Source organism: Fusarium oxysporum, chromosome XI (assembly GCF_013085055.1).
Source record: "Fusarium oxysporum Fo47 chromosome XI, complete sequence".
NCBI classification, from domain to species: domain Eukaryota; kingdom Fungi; phylum Ascomycota; class Sordariomycetes; order Hypocreales; family Nectriaceae; genus Fusarium; species Fusarium oxysporum.
The window spans coordinates 1,341,120-1,362,129 of NC_072850.1; the positions used below are offsets into that span (position 1 = coordinate 1,341,120).

The window sequence follows — 21,010 nt, forward strand, 5'->3', positions numbered from 1 at the left end:
TATGATGGATCATGGATCGCTAGCTGACTAGTATGGAGAATGAGAAATTTTAAGTAAAGCATATTGAACGGGTTCCTTGGCTTTATCCTTTAATTATTTATCTGATGCGATAATAGGTGCCGTACACCGAAAAACCACAATATGTCATGATTGCGGCCTTAAGGTCTACACAACACGATATAGAATGAATATATCCTGTTTCAGCGCTAATATGTGCTCCGCAGCTGAAATACCAATTTTAACCTTCCTGAGATTTCTGAAACTTATGCTTTTAGCTTCCTAAAAATATGTATCTTGTCTCGTGTCAACACTCACTAAACGTTGTTCGCTTGACGCATCCAGTCTGCTTTGCGGCTTTTGGTGCTTAGACACTCCTGATTATCTTATCCAAGGCTCGAAGATAAAAGTTAACCAGGTATGAGGTAGTATGATCAACATGAGGTATTTTCACCGCTGAAGGAGACTGTGATTCCGTGAATATCGCACAGAGCACCACGTACATCCACAGGCGCAGGCAACTCTTACCCAGCACCGCAACTTTGCTAGAGAATTGTAGCTGAAGCACGACAGTCAAATCCTTCATAAGATCTTGGAATGCCATTCCGTTGCCCGCCGTGAATGTCCTTTCTCTTTATGTATAAAAGCAAGGCACCATTTCGACAAACTAAAGAAACCTCACACTTACATTACCGCAACGTCTCCTGCCACTTTACCCAAGACATCAAACCTTTCACCTCTATCAACATTTCCATAGAAACAATAGCCATTCTTCGACCACATTCAACATGCATCCTTCAATGACCTCCAGGATCGCCTCTTCGATCCCATCTTCTCCCTATGCCGATGTTGCTGCCGAAATGCCATCTCCAATCCCAGCCAACGGTGGTGTCCAGCCCGACCAGTGCCCTCACAGCGAGATATGTCAATGTGCGGAATGCCCCGGCTGCAAAAACTTAATTTATGTCTGGAAGACTGAGCAGTGTGCTGCATGCTACATGGACCACCCTGCCACTGTTCAATAAAGGGTTAGCTCCAACTCATGTGTGTTCGACAATAGGAACATCTATTGCACTAGATATTGCTGCAAACGCATGTCACTTATAATGATCAAAAGATAGCAACTATATGACTACCATTCAGAATTCGTCCTTGAAATGGCCAAGTGAATTGCAATGGACCTCTGTGGATAATAGCCTGACGGGTCCTGAACCACTGACTCTTTCGGTCCGTAAGGCGCTGCAACATTGTGCAGCTTCATCAGCAGTCGAGATTGCCGGTGTAACACCAACTTACCTCCAGATTATGTATAGAAGCTCATAAGCTCCAGATGATCTAACTCTTCATTCCATACTGTTGATGTTCAGTGTTTTGGTTCAACTTCCAGTCGGGGAGGCTAGGTCATGTCTGGGAAAATCCACAACAGCCCAGAAAAAAGGCATGCCAGTGACATCACTTTGAAACATAACAGCCTTTATATGCTGGCATACTAGATAGTGGAACTTCTTTTCCCGGAGAAAATCTCGTGTAGGCGGCCAATTAATCTTGCGGCTGGCTCAGTGCTGCGCCATGTCGATAACGCAGGGATGAGGCTCCTATTCTTACAAGTGGTGTCGCGGACTCAGCAACATTAGAGATCATCAGAAGACGACAGACAATATTGGAAAACAAACATAACCGTTCTTCGTTTCTCTCACTTTACATTTTGAAGAATGTTCATTCTTCTTAGATTGAGCTCTTCCTACTTCTTTCTTGATATTGATGTCTTCCAAACCAATCTTACATGCTCCACCACTAGATGGGTCAGCATGGCCTCTGTCATCCTGACTCCACGACCCTGAGGCTGACGCTCGGAGAAACCCTCTCAATCCAGGATGAAATCTGACAGGATTCAAACACTCGAGCCACTCACTGAGGCTTGGACTCGAAGAAGCGGGACGATATTTTTATCTCCCAGCCTTGGGGATTTCCTTTATCATGAACATATCTACTTCCGCAATTCCGATAGAACTCCCATTCCTCGATTAATAGCTGCTTTCAATTTGAATAACGCTTCCAGAGTATCGTGGTGATATCACTACCAAAATGACTTCCCGACGCCCAGATCTTTCGCAATACCCAACCGGATTCACGGTTCTGCGCATCTTCCAAGCTGTACTAAACATTATCACCATCGTCGTCACGTCTTTCACAATAAATGCCGTGGTTATTCCGGGGAACTGCTTGTTGATCATAACCGTACGTAAGAAAATGTTCCGATCGTCATTGGAAATGGCTTGCTGACTTTGCTTACAGAGCTCTGCATCACTTCTGGTCTCAACATGGATGGCCTTTGCTCATATGTTCTCCAACCGCCTCTTCAATTACTTGGTCGCCGCGATTCTTGACACAATTCTCACTATATTTTGGCTCATATCATTTGCCGTTCTCGCGGCGCAAACAGCGGTGTTATGGGCCCATGGCACTGATTACTGTGAAAACAACAAGTGCCCCGACAGCCTCAAGACCGTGACGAGTTTTTACGGATACGTCTTTGCGACTTGCGTCGGTCTTGGTGGCTTAGCATTGTAAGTTCGCAAGGAGCTTTGGGGAAAAGCCCATCATACTGACCACTTGCAGTCTGTTCTCATGCATTTGCCTTATCTTTCATGGCATTGTCAGTTGTCGACAACATCGATATAACCAAATCGGCACGAATAACGTCTCCGAACCAATTTTTGTCGGCGACAGACATCCCCAGGGCTCGACCGAGTATCGGCCTTTGGCATAAGCTAGTTAATTGTGGCAAAAAGAATTTAATGATATCAATGATTATTTCTGGAGTAATTTCTCGTGTTGAATCTGTCCATGAACCCTGAGACCCGCGGTAATTCTTATCGGGTGCCGATAAGATAACATAAAGATCAATAGATAAAGGCCTCCCTTGTGGGTCAAGCCATCTGCTAGCATCTGCTAAGAAGTACTTTTACTAGCGATTAATTTTGCCTATACAGACAGTGCTTCTTATTGCGTCATAGCATATAACGCTCGCGCAGCATGTTTCTCAGCTCACGAACTGGTTCTGTTTACTTTACGTGATGAAGGAGATATTATAAAACAACCGGGGGCAGAACCCAGAGCGTTTGCCGATGAATCTTGTCCTGGGCGTAATGCAGCAAATATTGTGATAATTTAAGACAAGACAAAACGTAGTAGTACTCTCATTGTCCACCTGCATCAACTTGTTTCATTGCCAACCGCTCCCTTCACAAAGTCATGATCATTTGGCATTTATAATTCTCTTCTATCCTGTCGGAGCGAATGTAATCTGATGAGCCGCCGACCATGAGGCAACTTTAACCATCTGCCCCGGCCAAGCTGTCAATTTGACCTGAATTTCCGATGCCGTCCTAGTCCTCTGGTTACCCTACGCTTGGGGCTGCTTCAAGTGGGGCCGACCGCCAACCGCCGACCGCTCGACGAAGTGACAGCATTAATTTAAAAAAGCTGTTATGACTGACAGGTCTCTCATGACTTCCATCAAACTAAATCATACGATATCAGGAATATCCAAAACACCGTTACAGGCTATCGTTATCAATTTGCCGCGATACTATGCTTAAAACACGTCTCAGTTCAATCGCCGAGTCGGTCGGGTCGGGATCCACCTTTCGGGGTCCAAAAGCGGAAGTCAAATAAGTCCCCGGGACGGGAAATTATATCAGATCAAAGTTTCCGGATGATTCGCTTCGGGCTCTAGATTATTAGCATTTCTTAGCAAGTCTTTCGCAATACTACCATAGCCCTTGTATAGTTATTCCTCGTATGACAGCTACGACAATGGCATCGCTTACATCCACTGTTCGCAGAAGCGCAGTTGTTCTTGAAAACGTACCAACAAAAGCTTTCACATCGCTAGCAGCGTCACAATCTTCGAGAGGTCGGACTTATTACACGGTCGCGGACACCTCAGTTCAAAGAAGAAGCCTAGCCAGCTGCCAAAGGAGTCTAGCATCGAGACAACCTTGTCTTTTACACTCACGACATCCAACCCAAAATTGCATCATCGGCCGCGCCAGATTTGCGACCACTACGACCATAATGGCAGAACCAACAGTCCACTCTCTATTCGAGCCTGTCACTGGCACCTGGCAGTACGTCGTCTCGGACCCGAACACCAAGAGCGCTGTCATCATCGACCCAGTCCTAGACTATGATCCCATCAAAGCAGCCATGTCGACGGGATCGGCTGATGCCATTCTCAAGACTGTAAAAGACAATGGCTTGAAGATTGAGATGATACTAGAGACGCATGCTCATGCAGATCATCTGACTGCTGCATCATATCTCCAGTCAGCCCTTGCCAAAAGTCAAGGTTCCAAGCCACTCATCGGCATTGGAAAGCTTATCCGCCAGGTTCAGACCTTGTTCGGAGAACGATATGGCATCGACCCAAAAGAATACGATACTGTTTTTGATAAGCTTTGGGAGGATAATGATGAGTTCACCATTGGCACTTTAACCGCCCGTGCTGTTCATCTCCCTGGACATACACCGGATCACATGGGATACCATATTGGCAGTAAGCCTACTTCAACCTAACACTACCTTGAAATGGATCACTGACTTGCTACCTAGAAAACGTGTTTGTTGGCGATTCTATCTTTCACGTTGACATCGGCTCCGCGCGCGCAGACTTCCCCGGCGGCAGTGCTGAAGCCATCTTCAACTCTGGCCGCAAGCTCCTTGCACTACCAGAAGATACAAAGATCTGGGTAGGACATGATTATCCGCCGGCTGGTCGGGAAGCCCCCGTTCCTTTCGCGACGGTAAAGGAGCACAGAGAGAACAACAAGCATCTCAAAGATGGGACGCGCGAGCACGACTTCATTGAGATGCGTAGGAAACGCGATGAGTCCCTTGCTGCACCTCGATTGATCCATCCTTCATTGCAAGTCAACATTAGAGGTGGGCGACTCCCTGCGCCGAACCCAGCAGGGCTGAAGATGATCCATCTACCAGTGACGGGTTCGTCGTGGTAGAGAAGCCTTGTAACCCAATGCCATTTGTAAGAGATACACGCTGTACGAGAGCCTGGAGGCGGGTGCTTTTATTTTGATGTTGAGGATTGATAGTTTAGCCAGCCAAAACAAATTGCAAATCACTCTTAATATCTTCACTTTCCCTCTCTACTCTGTGCTTGCCGGTATAGGATAACGCTTTATTTTAAATCAAAGAAAGCAAAATCCAGCGAGGATGCTGACCCTCTTTCGCTGACCAGTACGATTCTGTAAAAGTGTTTATAGAGCGTAAGTGTCGGCGATGACCCATCAGAAACTTCGGGATTCAATAGTTCTATCAGCATCCCGCGTGCTTAAGGTACATCAAATAATAATATTTTACTCCAAAAGGTCCAAAACATATTCTAATCTATATTCTAAGTTTAGTAAACCAGTGAAGGTAACCGGTGATCAAGCAAGACTTTCTTCTAACAACGAGGTCTAAGCAAACAGGAATCCGGCCACCAACCCAGCACCAAACATCGAAGCGATACTGATAAAGGAGCTCAATCCCATCGTGGCCATACCACTGATACCATGACCACTTGTACATCCACCAGCGATGCGAGCGCCGAACGTTAGAAAAGCTCCGCCAACCAGAACCATTGGCAGTGATGCCTGTTCACTTTGTGCCATGACCTCCCGGATGGCCGGAAAGTTGGATAACGTCGCCCAAGATCCCATCATTAATCCACACGCAAAAAGGATGTTTTGAGGGACTGATTGTATACCCTTGCCACCGAAAATATCCCAGAAGAACTTTCCAAACTCCTCATAGGCACCGCTGACCCCAACGGGCTTCTCGGTCAAGATAACAGACGATAACTGTCCGAAGCCTATGAGGAGGCCACCGACAACCGGATGCAGCATGGTAACACTTCTCGGGGCAATGTATAAGATTCCGGCGAGTATCGCAAGCATCGTTATCTCATACCCGACGAGAACCTTGCCTGCAGACAACCCGGTAACATCCATAACCGATGTATTCCGAGCACGGCTCGTCGGCGGCTTGACTATGTACGGCTTACACCGCACCCAGATAACGCCCGCAAGGAGCGACGTACATGCGAGCAACCGACTGGCGCCAATACCCGCCGTGGCCTGCACGAGGACCGTCCCGGGACAAGCACCCGTTAAGCTTATCCCCAGACCTAGCATGGCACCACCAATGATGTTACCGTCGTACGGGCCCAGCCACGCGTGCGAACTTGCTGATCGGGCGGGAATCTTGGTGGATTTGGAGTTGTAGAGGGTGAAGATTGCGGCGCTGGTTGCGGATGCGGTGAGGAATGTGGCGAGCATGTGAAAGTCGGAGAGGCGGAACTGATTCTTTATGACCTGCGGATTTGCTACGCCTGAGAGAGTGAGGCCTGTGCCGAAGATGGCACCTGTTAACAAGCTTGTTGCCATGGTTCACAAATAAGTCTATGAAGCGCTTTGATGCAGTTTATTGACGATAAAGTTCGAGACACACGGCAGAGGCTGAAAATCTTTGCTCTATTAACTCGCTCTATCGCTGTCTAAAATTACGCTTCGTTTCCGCTCTAGTTCAGTTTAAACTCGCTACTAAATCATCTGATCATTAATCTAGTCCCCGATGAAAATTAGAGTTTTGAAGACGCCGATATCCACTGATTTCTCCGGGGCGGCTCGGAGAAGACGGACGGAGTGGGGCTGTGGCTTCGGCGCCCGGTAGTCGGAAACAATCAGTCATTTTCTGTTTCCGTCTCGGTACCAGAACGGCACTCGCTTCTCCTTGCATTGGCCAACGCGGCTGTCACCGCTTCGTCAAGATCGGCGTGGAAGAAGGGCCTGTCGGTCGGGAAAACCGGTCTGAGACCTTGTTTTTCTGCTGGTGTAGCAGGTGATGACGATTCGATTTCTGTGCTTGTTCGCGTGCCGATCATGCTTTCGTCGTCTGTGCTGCTCTGTCGTCTTCTATTTTCGTGCGCCTCGTCAAATGATCTTGCCAATGGTAGAATTGAAGTCCAGCTTCCAATCGCATGACCATTCTCTGTCGCTCTTTGACCAAACCCAACGGCTGTCAAAGCTCGTCTCGCCCATCGATTTCGCAGTCCGCCAAAATGCCATTCGATTGAATATGGGCTCGCCCATCGATCTAGCGCATTTCTCACATCAACCAGGCCCTGAACACTGGTGATGTCAATATTGTGAATTGTTGAACAGTCGATCACGACTGCTCGTAACACGGGCAGCTCTGTATCTCCTTTGTACACGGCAGGTTTGTCACACCACAGAGCCTCCGACTTGTCGCACTCCGGCTCCTCGGTCGCCCGTTTTGTGTGAGTGTACACGTAATCTGTCAACGTCTTGAAGTGCATTGCTTGGTTGAGATAATTGAGGCCTTCAGGGAAATGGTAGATCAAGATGCCTGGGTGGGGGCTTTCGACTGGGATGTCTTTGTTTGAAGCGTCTTTTCGAGAAAGACTCAAGTAAATCTCACACGATGGTGCCTTCTCGCGCGCATTCGCAGACAATGATTGCTCGTAATCGCTTGGATCAATCTGCTGGACAGTGACCCGACCCAGGAACTCGCCGCTGGTGCGCGCAATGCGAACGAGAAGAAGTAAAAATGAGAGACCAGTGGTGACATAGATACCTGTTTCGAGTCCAGTAAATAATGCTATCACAACTCCAGCCACCCAGATGAAGAACTCGAAAGGCGACAGTCGCCAATACTTCATCACTGTAGACGGAGAAGCAACGAGATTCGAAACAGCATGGATAATCAGACCAGCCAAAGCGGCTCGTGGAATGAAGTAAAACACTCCCGTAAGAGCGTAAAGCGCAAGAAGTAGCATGAAGGCGCTGAAGAGACCAGCCATGGGCGTCTTGACACCAGCCTTCGACAGAACAGCCGAGGCGCCAAATGACCCCGTGCATGAGTAACCACCCAGAAATGGCCCGATGATATTTGCTGTACCTTGAGCCATGATCTCTTGCGATGGGGCAACCTCGTATCCGTGCTTCTTACCAAAGCTTTTGGCGATAGCGATATGCTCGACGATGAGGATGATAATGATGATGGGGCTTTGAGGGAGAACAACGCCAATGAGATCAGGCTTTAAATCAGGAAGGCCAGCGTGGACGAAACCTGTGATGGATTAGCGCTTGAAGGGGGCAAGATTGAGCGGTTGACGTACCTTGGTTGATGTGTCCCACAATTCGGAACTTGCTCTCAGCTTCCTTCAAGTTGCGGTTGACCAGGAAGCTCACCAGTGTATATAATAGCATGGCGAAGGTGAGGCGCAGGGAAGACATGATTGACCACATCTTCTTTCGCGCAGGTTGACGAGCCTCCAACTTGGCAAAGACAAACTTCGCTAATTCCAGTAGAACAAGACAAGTGATACCGATAGCAGCGTCCAACTTGGTGCCGCCCAGGTTCTTCATTGTCGATATGAACACTTTGTAAGGCTCTTCACGTGTATTGACGCCGTGGATGCCCAGCAATACAGGGAGCTGAGTACACATGATGGAGATGCTGGCTGCTGTGATGAAGGCTGACACTGGGATGTAGGGGATGACTTCGACGAGCCATCCAAGACGAAATAGGCCCATTGCAAAGAGAATAATACCAGTCATGAATGACAACGTGCCGGCGATCTCAGCACTTGTGTATGTATCTGGTCGTGATTCGTGGACGTGGGAGATGACTTCTCCAACGAGAAGGGAACCGACAGCGGTGGTCTAGGGCCTCATGTTAGCCAAGAAGTAAAAGATTTCGGTTGACCGACGTACTCCAATGACAATGTCTTTCGATGTTCCAAACAACCAGTACGTTGCCGCACCAGCAAAAGAAGTATACAGCCCAAAGTCTGGCGGTAGCGTAGCAAGAAGAGCATACGCCATGGCTTGAGGAATAACGACCAACCCAACGGTCAAACCAGCAATACTATCACCCAACAGCCACCGCCAGTTGTATCTCGGCAACCAATTCGAGCAAGGAAACAAAGACTTGGCAAACCGAAGTGAATCATGTCGGCTTGGAACGCACTCGCCCAGCGCTTCCTTCACTGTCGGTTCAACTTCGTAATAATCGATCGTCTTCTTCATGATTGCCCCAGAAAGAAAGTAAGGTTATTTTTGAGGAAAATCAAGTTTATTTTGTGGGCCGTTGGGAAGGATTTATAGATATCATGGGTGAGGCCGACAGCCGTGGAGCGAGACGGTAAAGTCGGCGGGGCCGCTTTGAGACGTTGGTCGCCGATCAGTTGGGGCCGGCGGTGACGGTGCCGATATCCTCGGACGGTCGAGAAGATGCAGGGAGAATCGAGATCGGGCCACAAAACCTGTTGATCTGTTTTGCTTGTTTTTCAGACGTCTTATCGGCCGGTACATGCAGTACAACCCTTCTTTGGGGAACTCGGTGCGAAATGGCTGTTCGCTTCAGAACACGATAATGAATGGCGCTCCAAGATACGAATGAAGAAATTGTTGAGGACCTCTACGATACGCAGGAGTAAGCATTGAACATTTGATATTTCGGGATATTTTAATTTATTTTATTACAGCATGACATCTATCCGTACTTGTAACTGTTCCCTTCCTGGCTGTCTGATAGTATGCGGAGTCTCCGTAAAGCATTCAATGCTACAACATGGAACAAGCACATTCTCATAAGACGCTTTCATGGTTCGAATATTCAATTACTTTCATTATATACACCTATATAGACAAAAGAATAACTTGCTTGAAAGCAAAACCTGGGACTGGCTCATGCACAAAGAACGCTCCAAAGTCCCTGACAACCAAATTTTAAGAATCCAAAATGGGACCATACGCCGGAATACCGCGACTCTCCAGCTGATAAACCACTTTCGCTGTCGTCGATCTGTTGGAAATGATGCACACACATTCAGCGCCGCTCTCCTTGTAGGCTTGATATGCTAACTTGACCATATCTGGTCGACCCTTCTTGTCTGTATCCCAGATGATTGCCTCAGAGTCCATGGCAAGAATAGTGTCGAGGATCTCTTGTCCATAAGTTGAGAGAGGGTTCTTGGTAGACCATACTACGTGGCACGGAACGCGCCTCTCCATGATGACAGGCATACAGGGTCCGATGCCTGATCCTGTTGCGACCAGAACGACCTTCTTGAACAGCGGTGCGACAGCAAGAACACCAGATGCTGGAGTACCTCGAGTCCAGATGGATGTCGGTGGCTTCTCAATGATCCGCTTGGTCCAGTCACCTGCTTTAGATACAATGATTGAGAAGCCTTTACCGCTGGGTTCAGGGATGGCTGCGAAAGCATGCCACTCAATCATGGGTCGATCAGTGATGCGAACACCTCGTGAAGTGCAAGGTCCAGGTGTGCAAAAGTCGAAGTGAAGACGCACAGCGTGGTTGGAGAGAGGCTCAGGCCTGACGTTAACACGACGAAGTCTGGCCCAAGGCAGGGCGATGCTGAGAGTGATGAGTGACAGTAGGTAGATCGTTGGGTTCTTGGCCAATGCGTCCCCCAAGGGCTCAGTTGCCGTTGCTGCTGTTGATGTAATGACATGGGCCCAAACAAGAGCGACAGAGAACCAGCCGACAAAGCGATGCGCCCACTCGAACTGATCGTGCATCTTCATGCGGACACTGGGGTACGCCATACCAAGGATGAATAAGAGCAGAAGAAGGATGACATAAGTCAAGGCGAGGACGACACACTTGATAGGAGGCTGGTATGTCTCCAAGAGAAAGTCTCGGCTTGTAGAGATCGTGTACATGAACCACCAAGCAGTAGCAGAGACGGCGCAGCCAGAGTGAACACCACCGTTGTGATATACACGGGCAAAGTGCCTTCGGATAGACAGAGGGAATGACGTGGGAACTCGGGAGCAGACGAAGAATATCGCGTTGACAACGTAGTCTTGACGTACGAGGACGGCGCAGAGAAGATTCGAAGCGACAGCCGTCGCGACCTTGGAAGGGGATGGGAAGAAGTTATTGTTGCGGCTTTCCCAAAGAAGGAAGATGAGTACAGTGAGGTTGGAGATGAAGATGAGGCCGAAGAGCTTGCGATATGCTGAGAATGCAGTGTGGCGGAGCCAGCGCCATCCATGGAAGCCATTCTTATCAGGAAGTGCATACTCTTCAGTCTCAACCTCTTCATAGTCCTCAATAACGGCCTTGGGATCCTTCTCCAGATCCCTCATCATACCATTCTTCTCGCCCTCAAAGAGCGTTCCATCGCTGGAACTGCCAATCGACAGCAAGCGCTCATGCGACGGCCAAACTGTCTCCGGTCTAGCCTTCACAACCGCTTGCTGAACGTCACTCTTACCCTCAGCAATCTTGTACAAAGCTCTCTTGTCAATCTTTCCATTCGGCGTGAGTTCCAGAACGGGAAGATGTTTCCAGATTGTGGGGACAGCGTAGAAGGGCTGGGTCTTTCCAACGGTTTGTTTCAGCTCCGTTTCAGCGATCGGAATGTGGGAGGAGTAGAAGCCCCACAGAGCGTTGTCGATCTTTAGGGCGCAGCCTTTTATGACGCCGGGGGTTGATTCGATGGAGCGGGATACGCCGTCGAGCTCGACGCGGAAGCCTTGGATCTTGACTTGGTCGTCTTTTCGGCCGAGGGGGAGGAGGCTGCCGTCTTCAAGCCATTGGGCTAAATCGCCAGTGTTGAACATCATGTTGCTTCTCATGTTAGTATCAATCCGTGACGGTGAGATTGTAGAGAACATACCCATCGTTGGTGAACTTGTCCAGCTTGTAGCGAGTAGCTGTTAGTTCAGGAAGATTGATGTAGCCTCGAGAAACACCTGGGCCGCCAGCCCACATAACACCAGGTTGGCCAATTGGAACAGGGTTCTCATTATCATCCAAGATGTAAACATTCGTGTTGGGGTTAGGCTTGCCAATCGACAGTGGAATACCTGGTTGGTGAAGATGCGCTGTGTTGAGCATGCTGATCTCGGTTGGTCCGCAAACGTTCCAGAAGTTGACATGGGGAGCCCATTTCTCGGCGAGCGCCAAAGGGCAAGGCTCGCCGCCGACAGCGATTGTATCGACATTGGGAAAGTCCTCGATTCGTGGCATGTACTTTTGGACGACCGATGGTGTAGCGATGATGGTGTCGCAACGTTGGAGACACTCGGTCCAGGGCTCGAGGCCGCTGCCTCTGATGTGAAGAGTACCGCCGTTCATCATTGTACCCAAGATCTCCCAGGCACCTGTTGGCAATAATGGTTAGTCCAGTCAATTGAAGAGTGTCAGATCTCACTTACACATATCGAAAGCGACATTCAGCTGCTGTGCCACGTTCCTGCCAGGTCTAATGCCGAGCTTGGATGGCTCTGCCAAAAGGGTATTGGTGACACCTCGATGTCTCACGTCCACACCCTTAGGTCGGCCTGTCGTACCCGAAGTGTAGATGACATATGCACCATCATCTGGACCGACCTCCACCATAGGATGTGAAGGGTTGCCTCTGCGCCAGAGATCTGAGTGGCTGTCCAGATCGAGAACATTAACAAAGTTCCGTCGATCATCTGGAATGCTGCGAACAACCTTGTCAAAGAACTTGGGAAGACAGAGAACAACAGGAGCGTCGGAATCGGCAATGTCAAAGCCCAGTGTGTCGTCGGTGACGATGCCACCATCCAATGGCACGTACTGGCCACCAGCTTTAAGAACAGCGAGGATGAAGACAACCATCTCAATGCAACGCGAGTACACCAACACAACACGATCGCCAACCCTCAAGCCGAAAGTATGTATCAGCTCGTTCGCCAACATATTTGCCCTTCGGTTGAGCTCTCGATATGTGATGTTGCTCCCGTCATAATGTCGAACCGCAATGAGATCAGGGTGCGCCAGCGCAACCGCCTCAAAAGCGTGATGAGCAACATTATACGGAATAGGACACTCAGGTCCCTTGCTGAATCGGTTGAATAACACTCTATCCGCCAGGGAGAGGCTCTCAAGAGAGCTGAAAGAATAGGAAGAGGACATGATGGGACGCTTTGGGCATAGAACGTCTGACCACCAAGCATGCCGTCAAGGCTGCGTCATGGTGATCTCCTTAAGTATTTGTAACCTGCAAAGAAAATTGCAATTGGAAATGACGGAGAACCTTAACAGCACAGGATATTGACTAAATTTCCCGTTCTGGTTTCGGAACAAGAAACGTCTACGACAATCAGTGTATCCGGCAGCTCGATTCTTGGCAGCATAAAACCCTGAGCGTCTTTAGCATGTGGATTCGGCCGAATAAGGTTGCATTAGTGAGATCTTTTGGCTCAGATGCATAACGCTCCGTTGGGATTTCTACTCTTTACGGAAGCTGATCCGCCGCAGTGACCAAGGCAGATAAAGGCAGGTCCCTGTATATCAGAGGCGTAACGATCAGGGTTTAGTACGAGATTCCCAAAACGAAACGGAGATCGTTCTGTTTTACGTAGCAAATGGCGAGCTTGACAGGGCAATACTGCAACAGAATAGGCTTACCGTTCGGAGTGGGGAAGGGAATCTGCAAGGGGCCCTGAAACTCGTCACGTTTTGTGGTCTTCAACGGCGTTCGTCAGTGCTTCTTTTTTGTTCTTTCGGGAAGTTGGCTAGTTGGGATACTTACAAAGAGAATTGTAATCAGAGTGGGATAACGAAAAGAGTAACAAAACCGTTGAGGCAACGTGTAGATCTTCAATTGACCTGCCCCAAATGCCGAAACGACCGTTCCGGAATCTGTGACGAGACCAAAAACTCCACAAGGTCGAAACTTGAGATTTTTTTCATGAGTTCAGTACGATGGATCAAGGGACAGATTGTCAATGCGCTTGACGAGACCCTCATGTATGATGAAAGACTTAAACAATTGACCTCGCTCATCTTCCGGTTGCGAATTGCTTCATTTCATCATAACCAAGATTTAACTGAATTTCCTCGACAGCGACCGCTTCAGAGACACGTCACAATGGAGAACCTCCAGGATATCAAGCTTTCGACCGCCAGCGATACTGGTGTCGCACTCATCCAGTTCAACAGACCAGCCAAACGCAATGCCTTTTCACAGAATACGATAAACGAAATAGTCGCCACTCTGGACCATCTAGACTCAGTGGATACCGTGCGCGCTGTGGTTTTGACTGGTGGACCTGAAGGGCACTTTTGTGGTAAGTTCAGAGTTTCTCCATCGGAAGAATAGAGAGTTCTTTGGTGGGATAAAGTTGTTCTGATAATGCGGCTGCTAATTGAGTTTCGGGAGCAGCTGGCATGGATTTAAACGAGTTGGTGGAGCTGTCGACTTCGAAAGCCCATAAAATTGAGTTTCTCAAGGATTTGACCGATGCGCTAGCGAGGTTTTCCAAGCCTCTCATTGCTGCTGTTGTTGGGTTTGCTGTAGGTGATCTACTGATCGCCACTCAGAGTTTGAACTAATGAGATACAGTTGGGTGGTGGTTTCGAGATTGCTCTTGCTGTAAGTTGAGAACATCAATCCTCACGCGTGATTCCAGCTAATGGTTTAGTGCGACATCATCTACGCTGCTGAAGATGCCATGTTCGGCCTTCCAGAGGTCAAGATCGGTACCATCCCCGGCGCAGGCGGTACACAGCGCCTGGCTCGTGCCCTGGGAAAGCACAAGGTATCTCACGATCAAACCAGCCCCAAACCTTAGTGACAATCACTGACTACCGGTTCTAGGCAATGGAGTTCGTCTTGACAGGCGAGCCAGCAAGTGGAGCTGAATTCGAGCGACTTGGCGTTGTAACAAAGGTCTTCCCCAGGTCAGACGTTGTCCAAGTAGCGACGTCGCTGGCTGAGAAGATTGCGCGTCTGTCGGCTCCGGTTATCGAAACGGCCAAGAAAGCTGTTTTGACTGGTGAGTTTGACCAATAAGATTCCCCGGCCTTGTCCGTTGGTGATTAACCCTTGTCGCAGTGGAAAATTCGACCCTTGATGCTGGGATGACGCATGAAAAGGCGCTGTACTATTCGACGTTTGGGCTGGATGATTTCAAGGAGGGAATCCAGTCATTCCTCCAGAAACGACAGCCCAGCTTCAAACATTCTTAGTTATCTTAGTGTAAATTGAACAGACATCAGTGTGATAAACTTCCCAGTCTTGTCAACAATGGCAAATTACTCCGTACCCTTAGATCCAAATTCTCCATGTCCATGACTGATGCACTTGCTATTCTTATCCCAAAAAAACGTTAAATTACTCAGGGGCCTAACGTTAGGGTCTCACAGCTAAGGCCCACTTGTGGATAGCCTCCTTTCCCCTGCCTTAGGAAAACCCACCTTCAAATGCCGCTAGGTTAGATCCCCGAAGATGTCAGTTCCGCGACGATTAGGCGACTCAGCTGTCACTCATTACCGCGGAAATACATCCTTGGCTCACGCAATACCGTTGGCATAAGCCGAAGGCTGAAACCTGGTCTTATGAAACAAGGCTTCGTAAAACATGTTACGGCGATGTTTGGCTTGTTAGACATAAGCATTGGCCTTGTTGGGCTGTAACACGATGGAGATGCAACTTCTTCTCAGAGTTTGCCGTGAGTGCATGGATCAATGGAGGAGGCAACATTGGCCCTGGCGGTACAATTCCTGGTAGCCTCAAGATCTCCCATGTATCTAGTGTCGCTTTATTAATCAATACGAGTCCATGACCCGTCCTCAGGGAGCAGGATCAACTTCCAACCGTGAGTCAGAGTGTCAAAAAATATATACATATTCTAAGGTCCACAAAATCTACGTAAAATCTATATTAATTTTACCTACGTTCTGTTATTATTTAGGATAGACATATAGTAAGTCTTCTTGCTTTGGGGCCCATGCAACGCTTCGGAGCAAAGGTTCCTGAGAGGCAGAGACCTAACCTAAACACGAGAAGGTTTTATTTGAGTCAAACACTCAAGGCAGAAATTGTATTAGACAGAAGCTGATTTTGTGAAGGGTGCATTAAGAATTTCTATCTGTATTTAGAGGTAAAATATCTATCAGTGAGAAGTTCAGGGATCCAAGCCAATCCGAGCCAGGCCCTTTGCTCTTCTATGATCAAACAGAAGAAGTGAAGTAGATGCAAGTATGGAACAACTAATAGTAGATTCACTGGTAAAAGGCGAAATCTTTTAAGTGAATTAGATAGCAGTGCTCAATCTGCCGTGGGGTCCAATCCTCATCGGGGTCTTATGAGCCAAAGCTCTCAGTAAACAGCCATTCCAGTCCAAGAAGCACGGTTTCCAAGTCCGCTCAAGTCGATCACTTTTGGACCATAAGAATTATGCCTCAAGTCAAAGACAGCAATCGCTGGAGCGGCCTGCAGAGCATAGAGCTTGGAGCCACTAATAATGGCATCGAAGTTGCCCTTACCAGCAGCGTATCCAGGGAGAGTGCGTCCGATGGCCATAGTCTCGGTGTTGAGAGCAGTAACGTCGGGAACAGCGGCATCGAGGAGATAGACAGAGCTAGAACCAGCGGAAGTGGCGGTCCAGCAAGTGGCCATTTGTTTTGGGACTGTAATATTGGTCTTGGTGAGTACAGTGAGATCATCGGCGATGGACACGAATGCTGCACCGTAAGCGGGCGTGGAAACAACAGCAGAGGCGTCTGAAATAAAGCTCATTCCAAAAGCAACTGGCAAGTTATTGGGCTGTGACTTTACGGCTTCCTCACTCACGTATCCGTTCTCGACCTTGTAAGCATAAACGAAACCACTCTCCATGCCGTTTCCCTTGATGGTGACAAAAAGAGCCGTCTCAGAAGGGTTGAAGAGAATGTTGGAAACGGTGTTGGGAGGTCCTGTTGGAGGAGAAGTCTGATGAAAGACGGGTAGAGGCCTGAGGTTACCCTGGGGCTTCAAGCCGTCGCAGTCCGAGACCGTGAAGCACTGAACGCCCGGCTTGGTTCCAGTATTGGCGACGCAAGCAAGCTTGTTCTTGAGAGAATAGGCAACCGTGTTAGGAGCTGTGCCGACAGTATCGACAGGCTCTCCGAGAAGAACCGGGTGAGCTGGGTTCTCCTTCGGGATATGGAAAGCGGCCAAAGTGTTAGAGCCAGCGTTGACGGTGAACAAGCGGTTTCCGCTCACAACAATGGAGCCTTGGGAGAACAGGGGATCTGGTCGAGTTGTCAGCGACTTTCTCGGTGCTGATATAGTCTCACTTACCCATCTTCACAGGGCCGTTCATGTTATTACCAATAAGGCCCCTTCCACCAGTAGAGGTTCTCTGTGGCTTACCCAGCGAGCCATCCTTGGCAATGCTGAGTGAGACAACAGAAGCTCCCTGGGGGTCGCTGTCGAGGAAGTACAATGCACGATCGGACTTGTGAGGCTTGGGATGGGCCTGCGTGAGCGAGGCTGTAACAAGAAGCGCGTTGATGAGCTTCATTATGAATTTCATAGTGTCAAAAGAAAGTTGTCAGTGAAGATTGAGGGCAGCTGCGAGTAGCTTGGTGCTTGAGATATCTTCATTGAGACTGTCAACCGCGTATCTATATATTTTTCGACTCGGCATCTCAGATCCGAAATATTTACCGTAGCTTCATCCGTAAATTAGTTGAGTTAAACCAAAAGCAATGCCTATGTGCCGAACGGACCAGACGGATGATGGTTATGTAGAGCAAGAGCCAATAGAACATAGAAACCACGATATTGACTGGAAATCTAGCGTCATGATTGAAACGATGATCCATTTCGAATAAGCTCAACTACGAAATTTTACTCAAAGGCCATGCCCAATCGAGGCCATTTGTTGAGTCAACAGTAAGTGCTGACAGTCAAAGGATTCGTCAGTTGCACTAGAGATCAAAGAGTGGTGAAGTAGTGAGAGAAACTCAGCGAGCATCTTCCTAAAGAAGGCAACGGCGTTTAGTCAATTAAATGCAATGGGGCCGTGGAGCTGCCAGTGACACACCCGTCCATTCAGATGCATAGAATGCGTTCTCGTCAAAGTGTAAGCGGGCCGTCAGCGCTGTGCATCGAATGCGTTATGCCTCTTATGGAAATGTTGATTAGATGTCTGTTTTTCCGAAACAGGCAGCTTATTTAGCGTCATCTACACCCGAAGTCCTCGAAAGTCATTCGCCTGGACATTAAGAATCTTACATGCGCCAATAATCAGCGAAGCATGGCCGTCGGAGGTAAATGTTGCCCATTCTGGTGTCAGGTTGTTAGAAAATATTTTTTTGATGTTAAATCCCGCTGGTTGCCATTGATCTGACATGCCCAAACTCGTTGTGAAATACTATTTCGTGGCTACAAAAAGAACAAAAGCACGTAGCATATGACAGACTTAGCCCCCAATGCTCATCTCTGATTAGCAGCTTAAATGATCAGTTAATATTCTCTCAATTTGATTTGGATCAGTCCTCAGTTAATGGAATTAGTCTACAGCATCGAACATGCCGACAACAATTTGTTCACATCACGAATAGCTGCAGGGTAGACAGCGCCGAAGCCTGGAGCTACGACCCAGGCTGGGGGAGACAATAAAACTTAGGACCTCAATCCTAACAGATGAAAATACTTAAGCAAATTATCATAAGCCTAGGGGGGTCTTTAATGAATTCATTTTGGCATCCGTGGCCAAGGCACGCAGCCCCGATAGCGTGATATACTGTCTAATTCGTTAGTTCACTGCCTGAGTCAGCGTCAGCAACCAGAAACAAGGCTCTCTATCCCCTCTTACCATGCTCAACCCGGTGATCAGAGCTGCCAATCACAGCCTGATCTGCCCTCTATTCAAGTTACACATAAGAAATGTCCCAAAGTTCCTTGTTAGAAGCTCCCACGACTTTCGGAGCCGGCGGAGCGCGCTAAGATATTTGTCAACCATGCGACTTATCAACGTCGAAACTCTCGAGTTAGAGTCCTTCACAGGCGAACATGGAGGCTCAATACCAACATATGCGATCCTATCGCACGTATGGACGTCCCAGGAAGTGTCACTACAGCAAATGAGCGGGCTGAGCCCTCTTCCAGAAGAGTCGAAAGGCTACAGAAAAATCGTGGACTTTTGCGCAAAGGCGAAAGCCGAGGGATTTGAGTACGGCTGGATAGACACCTGTTGTATAGACAAGACGTCTAGCGCAGAGCTTTCCGAGGCAATTAACTCGATGTTTCAGTGGTATCGGAAGTCTGCAGCGTGCTATGTCTATCTGAATGATGTCAGCTCCGCCGAGAACCCAAGATTATCGGACTCGAGGTTCCGCAAAAGTCGATGGTTCACGCGCGGATGGACTCTTCAGGAGCTCCTTGCCCCCCACGAAGTGATCTTTCTTGCCGACGACTGGCGGGAGATTGGTACCAAGGCTAGCCTGAGTGCAACTATCTCAGATGTCACCAAGATTGATACAGCCACGTTGGTGAATCATACCTGGTCACATGTCAGCGTTGCTGGGATCATGTCCTGGGCATCAATGCGGCAAACCACAAGACTAGAGGACCAAGCCTACTCTCTCATGGGTCTATTCGATGTTAATATGCCCTTGATCTACGGAGAGGGCCCCAAGGCTTTCTATCGACTCCAAGTGGAGATCATGAAGACAACAAACGATGACTCCATATTTGCTTGGTCTACAGAACCGCTACAAGATCGTGGATACTCTCCTAGTGAGGGAGCTTCTACGAGAGGCTTCCGTTTCCTCGGATTGCTAGCTCCATCGACTGCTTGCTTCAGGGATTCTCATGATATAAAAGCACCCAGAGATCTCTCCAGAAGTCATGCACCATACGACATGGTCAAGCAGGATGTTAGTCTCACGGCGGTAGTAGTTCGGCTTTGCTCTCTACCAGCTGACCCCAAGCAACTTGGAGATATCGATCGGGTGGATGTTGTCGGCACACTACGGTTCTCAAATAACGTGAGGGCAGTAGACCATGGTCTCGTTATCACGCCGGCAAGGCGAGACGCAAAAGGGATCAAGATAATGTGCTTGGTTGCGGTTCTACGCTGTTGGAACAAAGACGGCTATATCGGCATCCCTATTAAGCGTTTAGCATCTGGCGCTTATCAGAGGGTCGAAAATGGACACCGATGTCGTTGGTTCAAGGTCCGCTTGATGCCTTTACGACTGACACTAAAGAGCGAAGAAGAAAAAGCTCCAGATGAATCGGAATACACCCTCAGACAATTTGACTCTGAGAGTAGAGAGAAGGGCCCACCTGCTGATCCACCAGAAACCATTCTTGTCAGAGCATACGTACCATTGGATCTGCCTTCAGACAGCACATTTCTTTCTGCCAAAGCCAGCCACCGTCATGCACCTCTCCAGTTCCGTTCACTGCCTTTCAACAATAGTTATTACACAATACAGGCTTACAGTACCAATAACGCCATACCGCTGGTGCCTGACGTGCAACCTCATGCTCAGGCTATCGAGATTATCAATGGACTTATCAATACTCTACCGGAAATGCGTATTGGGTTTCGCCCCAGTGTAGCAGATAGTGATCTGCCACCTTTCACGATACACACAAGAATGACAGAAAGGCCTCATGGCATCCAAGTTGGGTGCTTGATTGGAAGTGACCAAGCCCGAGATGAGACGACGGATGCTGAATTCACCGACATTGACATGAAAAGCGTCTCCACCACGATGCCTCTCACGACAGACCTATCTCTCATTATCAGAGTGAGACGCGGTGTTCCTCGGGATACGACTTGTTATTTAAATGTGAGCGTTGAGAAGCAGTTGTCATGGGCGGAAGATGTAGAACATTGGCCTGCTACGCTTGGAGACAAAAGCCTGTCAAGCTCAGAGATGTCGCTCAATCGTACCTTCACAGACAATTCAATATGAGAGGTTGCCAATAACCATACCTGCCGGCAGTGGGCTCTCAACGATGTGCAGGAAGTTGTAAGAGGGCGAGATACATGAATTCGAAGGGGCGCCACGGGGAGCAAGAAAAATTAAGACTTTAAAAGAGGATGCCAAATGAACTTAGTAAAGGATCTCCTAAGCGTAGGCTAAATTACCTAAATATCTTCATCGCATAGGGTAAAGGTCTCAGGGTTTG

At 48.4% G+C, this 21,010-nt stretch overlaps 7 protein-coding genes across 7 annotated transcripts; 4 read left to right on the forward strand and 3 right to left on the reverse strand.

Annotated features, from left to right (window-relative positions):
* Positions 1 to 2,047: 2,047 nt before the first annotated feature.
* FOBCDRAFT_324297 (uncharacterized protein) lies at positions 2,048 to 2,767 on the forward strand (the record flags this gene model as incomplete). Its single annotated transcript, XM_031192540.3, has 3 exons — positions 2,048 to 2,235; positions 2,293 to 2,564; positions 2,617 to 2,767. Exons 1-3 carry the CDS (start codon positions 2,083 to 2,085, stop codon positions 2,765 to 2,767), a joined length of 576 nt encoding a protein of 191 aa, XP_031031386.2. The 5' UTR covers positions 2,048 to 2,082.
* Positions 2,768 to 4,077: 1,310 nt separating this feature from the next.
* On the forward strand, positions 4,078 to 5,018 carry FOBCDRAFT_286326 (beta-lactamase-like protein; the record flags this gene model as incomplete). The annotated part of the gene is made up of 2 exons (XM_031192541.3): positions 4,078 to 4,558; positions 4,615 to 5,018. The coding sequence occupies 2 exons, from the start codon at positions 4,078 to 4,080 to the stop codon at positions 5,016 to 5,018; spliced, it is 885 nt and encodes a 294-aa protein (XP_031031387.3).
* Positions 5,019 to 5,477: 459 nt separating this feature from the next.
* FOBCDRAFT_286330 (sulfate transporter family-domain-containing protein) lies at positions 5,478 to 9,113 on the reverse strand (the record flags this gene model as incomplete). Its single annotated transcript, XM_059611685.1, has 4 exons — positions 5,478 to 6,424; positions 6,772 to 8,151; positions 8,201 to 8,747; positions 8,799 to 9,113. The coding sequence occupies 4 exons, from the start codon at positions 9,111 to 9,113 to the stop codon at positions 5,478 to 5,480; spliced, it is 3,189 nt and encodes a 1,062-aa protein (XP_059466199.1).
* A 466-nt stretch (positions 9,114 to 9,579) lies between these two features.
* Positions 9,580 to 13,005, reverse strand: FOBCDRAFT_245163 (uncharacterized protein; the record flags this gene model as incomplete). Its single annotated transcript, XM_031192544.3, has 4 exons — positions 9,580 to 9,650; positions 9,914 to 11,688; positions 11,738 to 12,224; positions 12,279 to 13,005. 4 exons carry the CDS (start codon positions 13,003 to 13,005, stop codon positions 9,580 to 9,582), a joined length of 3,060 nt encoding a protein of 1,019 aa, XP_031031390.3.
* A 958-nt stretch (positions 13,006 to 13,963) lies between these two features.
* Positions 13,964 to 15,070, forward strand: FOBCDRAFT_265434 (ClpP/crotonase-like domain-containing protein; the record flags this gene model as incomplete). Its single annotated transcript, XM_031192545.3, has 6 exons — positions 13,964 to 14,162; positions 14,258 to 14,388; positions 14,438 to 14,467; positions 14,517 to 14,633; positions 14,693 to 14,870; positions 14,930 to 15,070. 6 exons carry the CDS (start codon positions 13,964 to 13,966, stop codon positions 15,061 to 15,063), a joined length of 789 nt encoding a protein of 262 aa, XP_031031391.2. The 3' UTR covers positions 15,064 to 15,070.
* Positions 15,071 to 15,944: 874 nt separating this feature from the next.
* Positions 15,945 to 17,505, reverse strand: FOBCDRAFT_170659 (uncharacterized protein). Its single transcript, XM_031192546.3, has 2 exons — positions 17,159 to 17,505; positions 15,945 to 17,109 (listed from the first exon to the last, which is right to left on the reverse strand). Exons 1-2 carry the CDS (start codon positions 17,391 to 17,393, stop codon positions 16,196 to 16,198), a joined length of 1,149 nt encoding a protein of 382 aa, XP_031031392.3. The 5' UTR covers positions 17,394 to 17,505; the 3' UTR covers positions 15,945 to 16,195.
* A 1,186-nt stretch (positions 17,506 to 18,691) lies between these two features.
* On the forward strand, positions 18,692 to 20,962 carry FOBCDRAFT_170662 (heterokaryon incompatibility protein-domain-containing protein). Its single transcript, XM_031192547.3, has one exon. The coding sequence runs from the start codon at positions 18,826 to 18,828 to the stop codon at positions 20,791 to 20,793; it is 1,968 nt and encodes a 655-aa protein (XP_031031393.2). The 5' UTR covers positions 18,692 to 18,825; the 3' UTR covers positions 20,794 to 20,962.
* Positions 20,963 to 21,010: the final 48 nt, after the last annotated feature.